Raw genomic sequence first — 7,877 nt, forward strand, 5'->3', positions numbered from 1 at the left:
GTTTGATGTTACCAATTTTAGTTTATTTTCCATTTTTAATTTCGATTCATTCACTTTTCATTGTTACTGTTGATTTTGTTGAAAATTGTTACCATTTTTAGTTCGATTGTTATCGTTTTTTAGATCGTTTTTTTTCTCTTATGTTTGTTGTTGTTTTTTGTTAAACTTCGTATCAATTTGAAAAATTGATGAACTTTGTTTCTACTATATTAATTTTTTTTCATTCACATATTTTTTTTAATGATGGTTGAATTTTTTTTTTGATTTGGGGCCTGTTTTAGGATTTTTAATATCTTTTTGGTGTTCATGGTTTAAATGGTGAATTAAATTGTGTTAATGGTTTATTCATCCATTTTTGGTGACTGTTTTTTTGGTATTCTTTGTTGTTAGATTGTCATCATTTTTTAGTCATATGTTTGCACCCAAGTGAGTTTCGGGTGGTTTAAATGACCTTGAAAGGAAAACGAAATATTAATCAGTTATAGTTGCCTTGTTGGTTTCCTGGATTTATTTGCAGTTTGGTGTATGTTTAAGAATTGAGCATGATGCTACACTTAACTATATGAATGTAATATCTAATGTGTAATATCTAATTTGCCAATTTGTAAACTGCTTCGGAATGGTGACATATTCCACAAGAATGTGAGCATAATGGGCATATACATACCGAAAGAAAATACAACAGAAATGCCAATTTGTTTACATGTTTAACTCTTATGTTGCCAACATTTATATGGTAATATATTGTGCGATAACGAGTACATTGCTTAACATATACAATGCCATAGACGAGTCACCTTCTAAAATGGTCACATATAGAATGACATAGGTGTTTACATATTTCGACATAATGTTATCAATTTCAATATATAACAGTTTGTGCAAGAATGATAATATTACTTGTAAAATACACTTGTCATAAGAGATACACCAAGAATGTCAATTGTCCACATATTTATTAATTACGTTACCAACTTGTATATGGTAACATACCGAAAAAGAATTTGAACATTACTTAACATATAGAATGCTATAGGTGTTTACATGTTTAGACATAATGTTACCAGCTTCACTATGGTAACAGTTTGCTTAAGAATGGTAACATTACTTATAAAATACATTGTCATAAGAGATACATAAAGAATGTCAAATGTTCACATATTTACCCAATATGTTACCAAACTGTATATGACAACATATTTTGCAAGAATGAAAACAATACTTGTAAATTACACTGCCATAAGAAAAAGACTAAGAAAGTCAATTGTTTACATATTTATCTATTATGGTACCAAATTTTATATGCTGACATATTGTGCAAGAATGTGAACCTTAGTTGTAAATTACACTCCCATATGAAATACACCAAGAAGGTCAATTGTTTACATATTTAGTATTGTGTTACCAAATTTAATATAATAACATATTGTGTAAAAATGAAAATATTCATTAATATATTGTGCGAGATGCTGTTTTCCTAATGCTGAAACTCACAGCCTGTGATAACAGATTATACACTTTAGAACATATACAATGACATATCTAATTCCTTTTTTTAATGGTAACATATTGATAAAAGATATAAACATAATTTGTAAAATGCACTGGCATAAGTAATACACAAAGAATAACAACTTGTTTATATATTTATCCATTATGATATCAATTTCAATATGGTAACACTTTGTGCAAAAATGATAACATATACAGTGTCATAGGTACTATACTGATTTAAATGGTAACATTTTTAAAATAAGTTCCCCAAAACACCAAACTATTGTTTCTTGGCACGACCTCCACCTTTTGCAGCATCACCCACAGCCTTTTAACCTCTTTTGATTTTAATGCGTGTGTAGTGTTGGATGTACTTGAGATCCTCAGTGGCAGGTTCAGGTTCAACTGTGGACTAATTTGCACAGAAAATATCAAAATATAATTATGTCACCACGTGAAGAGAACAATGTTACCATAATACAACTGGAAGAAATGGTCACAGACAATTGATAATTGGTTACATTTTATAGTACTCCACAACTTTACTAAACAGTTTACCATGTTGACAGTTTAACATCTATACCATCCTCAATAATATGTTCATTAATAAATAATCAATAAAACAAAACTATATCCACAAGTAGTAACAAATGTACCTTTTGTAACAAAATATGGAATAATCTCAGTTTAACGACATTTTCAAAGAAATTGGTCACAAAATATACATCACAAATATACTTTACAAGTATAAATTGTTATCATATCTATACAATATGTTACCATGTATGCATAAGTCAAAAACAGTCACAATCAATTGATAATTAGTTACATTTTATAGTACTCAAAAACTTTCCTAAGTCAGTCACCTTGTTGATAGTTTAATTCTATATGTTACCATTCTCAGTTATATGTTTATTAATAATGATCGGTTAAACTAAGTTATATCTACAAGTAGTAACAAAGTGTCCAAGTTTATAAACATAATATATAAACCATATTAAACAAAGTTGAAATGTAATATGATATGGACAAACCAAAATTAAAACAACAACAAATCCGTAAAAATGAAAAAACCAAAATATTAACAAAAATTAACAACAAATCCTATTATGACTCCTATGCACATTCAAGCAAAATTTCAACTATAATCAACAAAAAATGAACAACAAACCCTAAAATGACTCCAAAACAACAACACATAAACTAAAATCAAAAGTTAAGGCAAACACAATGTTTACCTTCAAATTTCAACATATTAGATCTAATTAACTAAACATTCAAGGATAATAAAAAGAAAAACCCAATATTTACCTTTGATCTCGTTTGTCTGCTCATTTCATTTTGCTTCATTCGGTTATGAAGATGATATGTATTTTTGATTTTTTTTGTTGGATTTTGATATGATGTATTTTCTAGATTTTTGATGAAAATGGAAATAGAGAGGTTTTTTTATTAAACTTTTGTGACTAGAAAAGAAAATTTAAGAACATGGTAAATGAAAAGAGTCTGGATGAAATGTCCTTGCCTCCTTGAAACAACAAATAAATATTAATTTTTTATTTTTCAATGTCACTTTAGGAGACACAAGATCAGACTACTCAATCCTCTACTCAGCCTACATGCACTAGTGATCCGCCCCATTTTCTTATTATTTGGTATGTATTCGACCCGTCTCTTATTTGTGACGGATAGTGCCGTCACAAATAAGAATTTGTGATAGGAAAAACGTGAATTTGGGGGCACAAGTGGAATGATTGAGACCCAAGATAGTCCCTGAATCGTGAAATTTGGGCCACATTGACCTTAAATCATGCTCTATTCTCTAACAACCACAGGCCACGGCTGACACGCAAGAGTTAGTTTTGATTAAAGGTGCATTAATTCAAATTATTGATGATGACAAGTTCTTGACATAACTGTAAGTGTTGATGATGATCAGTACCTGACAAGTTCATTAATTCAAATTGTATAATGATCATCAATCATCATCAACAATTTCGCGTCGTTTGAAATAAGTCATTTGAGTGAACTTTCTTTAAAAGAGAACTTATTGGAAGGAAGTATACCTCCAAGCCTTGGGAATTGCCAAAGCTTGTTATACCTTAATTTATCATACAATGAACTCAATGGAACCTTAGGCAATGAGTTATTTGAAGGACCTGCTTCATTTATTGAACTATATTTGCATCATAATCATTTGGAAGGCTCCCTACCTTCGACAATGAGTAAACAAGGTCGATTGGAAATTTTAGAACTGTCTAACAATAAGTTTTCGGGTGTCATTCCAGATGGTTTAAGGTATTGTTCCAACCTTCAAAACTTGTTCATGGATGGAAATTCCTTTCATGGAAATATTCCTTCATCACTGAGTTCTTTGGTTGGCCTCCAACAAGTTGATTTTTCTCAAAACAATTTATCTGGACCAATTCCAGCCTTCTTCTCTAAATTTCCCAATTTATATTACCTTAACTTATCTTACAACAATTTTGAGGGAAGGGTTCCAACGAGTTCCTTATTCGCAAATGAAAGTGCGGTCTTTGTTCTTTGGCAATAGCGAGGCTCTGTGGAGGAATTAAACAACTGCAATTACCTAAGTGCAATGAGAATAAAAGCAGGAAAAAGATTAATTTGATAATTATCTGTTCACTTGTTGGGTTGGTGGCCACGGCGGTAGGGGGAGTGGGGATATATCTATCATGTACAAAAAACAAAAAGACACCCCTTTTAACAGGTTCAATGATGGGGAATGTAACTATGAAAGTGTCATACGACATGTTACTCAAAGCAACGGCTGGTTTTTCTTCAGAGAACCTAATTGGGACGGACTCTTTTGGATCTGTGTTTAAGGGTATTTTGGATGGGAAAACGGTTGCAGTGTAAGTTCTCAACTTGCAACGCCATGGGGCATCTAAGAGCTTCATTGCAGAGTGCAACACATTAAGGAATGTCCGTCATCGGAATCTGTAGGCATCATCACAAATACTCCAAAGATTTGACTTTCAAAGGAACGATTTTAGAGCACTAGTATATGAGTTCATGCCTCATGGAAGTCTAGACAAGTGGTTATCTGGAGTGGATGGAAACATGAGCCTTGCTCAAAGGGTGGATGTAGCGATTGATGTGGCCCAGGCACTTAGCTATCTCCACCATGAGTGTGAAACTCCAATAGTGCATCATGACTTGAAACCAAGCAACATATTGCTGGATAATGACATGGTCGCTCATGTTGGGGATTTTGGATTAGCCAGGATTCTTACTCAACCTCGACATCCGAATCAAAGTAGTACTATTGGAATCAGGGGTACTATAGGCTATGCTGCTCCAGGTAATAATAGTGTCACTCTTATTTACAATATTATCATCAAAAGACCAAAACTCAGAAACTCTGTAATCCTCTGGACTTGATGTTAAAATGGAAGTTAGACCACTTCATAGTTCATACGGTTAGTGAGCTTACCTAGTCAACACATATTCATAGTAAATGAAAGTTCTAAAGCTTGCCTATCTATCTACTCCCCATTTATGTGTCTAAGTCTGGTCATTGGGTTCACATTTCAGAGTACGGCCTTGGAAGTGAACCCTCTACAAGTGGTGATGTTTACAGCTATGGCATATTGCTACTTGAGCTAATGACAGGAAAGAGTCCAACAGCCAGCATGTTCAATGACGGCTGCAATCTTCATGAGCATGCAGAAGCAGCATTACCTGACCAAGTCTTGCAAATTGTAGACCCATCACTTGAAGAACATAATCTCACTGAAGAAGCCGAAGACCCAAGAGTAGTCCAAGATGAGCTTCAACGAAGAGTGGAATGCGTTACTGCTGTGATAAGCGTCGGTGTGTCGTGCTCGAATCATCTCCCACAAGAACGAATGAAAATAGTCGATGCCATTAGCAGGCTTCAATCGGCAAGAGACAACCTTCTCAATGCTAGAAACAGGCGTAACCTTCCTGCAAGAGGTTTATTATTAGACATACCATGAGCTTACTAGTAACGAATTATTCTGAAAGTTTCAACTTGATTAGAAGTTCTGCTAACAATATATTATTTCTACATGTACTGCTAATCGTTACAGGGGCCCAAGGTTGATTTTAATCAGGAAAACAAGCGTCCACAATAGAAGTCTCAAGATAGAATTATAAAGACTACAATCTGCCATAGTTGAATGTAAAAAGCTTTTAATTTCTGTCATTTGCAATAAACATGATTAATGACTTGTTAGCTTTTAAAATCTACTACTTATCATTTAACTGTGTCTTACGGAGTATATTTTTTCCTGGGCTAGCTGGTTTCTTGAGTTAAGCATAACAACCATACCATATCATATTAGAAGAACAACACCAAAATCAACTTTTGGTACCAATATCTTCCTGATCATCAACTAATGTAGCCTGAGACTGTAACCTAAATTTTGCAAATTTATGACTAATTGTATTCAATGATGTGTATGCCCAACAAGTCATATTATATTATTAGAGTAACATTTTGCAAATATGAACTGCAATAACAAAAACAAAACTTCTCCGGTGGAAAGAAGGTTCAGGAAAAAAAAAAAAAAAAAAAAACAATCTGGCTGCCTTCTTAATCTTCAATTTAACACACCCTCAACGAGTCAGTACTTGCAGCTTTCTTAATCTTCAATTTCGAACATGAAAAACATTGGGTTTGTTATATTTCGTTTCTCAAATTTAAGAGCTAATGACAATTAGTTAAGCTAGCTTACAATCTAAAGCTCGGAATTGGCTCGGAAAGTTATATAGACTGGTCAAGATTTAATTTGATTCTTAATCTAGTCCAAGTAGTATTGAGCTCAAATTGGATTGGATCAAGATAGGATTAGGCTCTAAATTTCCAATATTATATTACCTTGACGTATCTTACAACGATTTTGAGGGAGTGGTTCAACGAATTCAGAGTGCGGTCTTTGTTGCTGGCAATAACAGGATTTGTGGAGTAACAACTTACTTCATTTATCTAAGTTTGAGAAGGAAAGGAGGGAAAAGAAGGGGGGAAAAAAGTTTTTGTCACACTTGTTGGTATGGTGCCCATGGTGGCAAGGCTATATGTTACATGTATGGAAAAAAAAGACGTCTTATCAAGTTCAATGATTAGGAATGTAACTATGAAAGTGTCTTACGACATGTTATTAAAGCAACGGCTGGTTTTTCTTCAGAGACCTTCTTGGGATGGGATCTTCGCTCTTGAATCCGTGTTTAAAAGGTGGTTTTGGTTGCAAAGACGAATGCAGCAAAAGTTTTCAACTTGCAACAGCATAATGCATCTAAGAGCTTCATGACAGAGTGCAACATGTTGAGGAATGTCCGTCATAGGAATCTTGTAAGCATCATAACAGCTTGACCGTGTATTAATTTTCAGAGAAATGAGTATACGAGTTCATACCAATTGTGGGTCTAGACAGATGGTTGCGTGGAGTGGATAGAAACATGAGTGTTGATGAAAGATTCGATGTAGCAATTGATGTGGCTCATGAACTCAATTACGCCCACCAAGAGCGTGAATTTCCAATTTGCATTGCAACTTTAAACCAAGCAACATATTGCTAGACAGTGACAGAGTTGCTCATGTTGAGTATTATGGATTAGCAAACTTTCTAACAGACCTCAACATTCAAATCAAAGGAGTCAGGGGCACAATTGGCTATGCTGCTCGAGGTAATGATGTTGTGAGTCCTTCTGTTAATAGATCTTTTTGCCAACAACAAATGATTATTACTATCAAAACACTGATGCAGAAACTCAGTAAGCTTCTGGCTTAATGCTAACTTGGTTCCCTATATTTTTATTAACTCGTATTCAGATCATTGTTTGTCAGTGAGCTTCTTTATCTATCATAATCGCTAATTTGAAAAGAAATCAAAATGGGAAAAATGAGTATTTTATTAAGAGAGTACGATTATATGAAATATTCTACAGAAAGTTTTTTTTTTCAATCTTATATATAAGCGAAGCAGCATAGCCAATTGTGCCCCTGACTCCTCAGCCTTCTCACATGTTAGACAGATAGGAAGCGAAGCATCTACATATGATAGACAATTCTAGTCCTCAGCTTCGCCGTCAACCCGTTTGTCCATAAACAATTCTATATATGCTACGCTTTACTAATTAGGGGTTTACGAACATCAAATACATAAAACTAAATTCAAATCTAAATTTAATTCATGGAATCATACAATTGATAACAGTAAGCAAACATGAACTGCAGGAACTAGCACGGGAAATTTGAGAAAATGAAGGAATTTATACCTAATCATCCCGGAGATTCCAGTCTTCTTAATTCCAGAATTAATTCAATTTTGAACTTGAAGAATTAATTCAGTTTTAAATTTGAATTGAAAAAGTTAGGGTTTTGAATTTTTGCTTAT

General features: G+C 33.6%; 1 protein-coding gene and 1 long non-coding RNA gene across 2 annotated transcripts; one reads left to right on the forward strand and one right to left on the reverse strand.

Moving 5' to 3' along the window:
- Positions 1–1,635: 1,635 nt before the first annotated feature.
- LOC141607068 (uncharacterized) lies at positions 1,636–3,128 on the reverse strand. Its single transcript, XR_012526882.1, has 2 exons — positions 2,806–3,128; positions 1,636–1,906 (listed from the first exon to the last, which is right to left on the reverse strand). It is a non-coding gene; the product is annotated as an uncharacterized LOC141607068 (long non-coding RNA).
- Positions 3,129–4,233: 1,105 nt separating this feature from the next.
- Positions 4,234–7,271, forward strand: LOC141607000 (putative receptor-like protein kinase At3g47110). Its single transcript, XM_074426377.1, has 4 exons — positions 4,234–4,362; positions 4,462–4,819; positions 5,053–5,454; positions 7,060–7,271. The coding sequence occupies exons 1-4, from the start codon at positions 4,234–4,236 to the stop codon at positions 7,269–7,271; spliced, it is 1,101 nt and encodes a 366-aa protein (XP_074282478.1).
- The last annotated feature ends 606 nt before the right edge of the window (positions 7,272–7,877 follow it).

Source organism: Silene latifolia, chromosome 10 (genome assembly GCF_048544455.1).
Source record: "Silene latifolia isolate original U9 population chromosome 10, ASM4854445v1, whole genome shotgun sequence".
NCBI classification, from domain to species: Eukaryota; Viridiplantae; Streptophyta; class Magnoliopsida; order Caryophyllales; family Caryophyllaceae; genus Silene; species Silene latifolia.

Excerpts from the sequence above, each read along its gene's own strand:
- LOC141607000 (XM_074426377.1), top strand. The coding sequence starts at position 4,234 with ATGGGGAATGTAACTATGAAAGTGTCATACGACATGTTACTCAAAGCA. Across the intron at positions 4,820-5,052 it reads TATAGGCTATGCTGCTCCAG|AGTACGGCCTTGGAAGTGAA; the intron begins GTAATAATAGTG and ends TTCACATTTCAG. Across the intron at positions 5,455-7,059 it reads GCGTAACCTTCCTGCAAGAG|ACAGTGACAGAGTTGCTCAT; the intron begins GTTTATTATTAG and ends ACATATTGCTAG.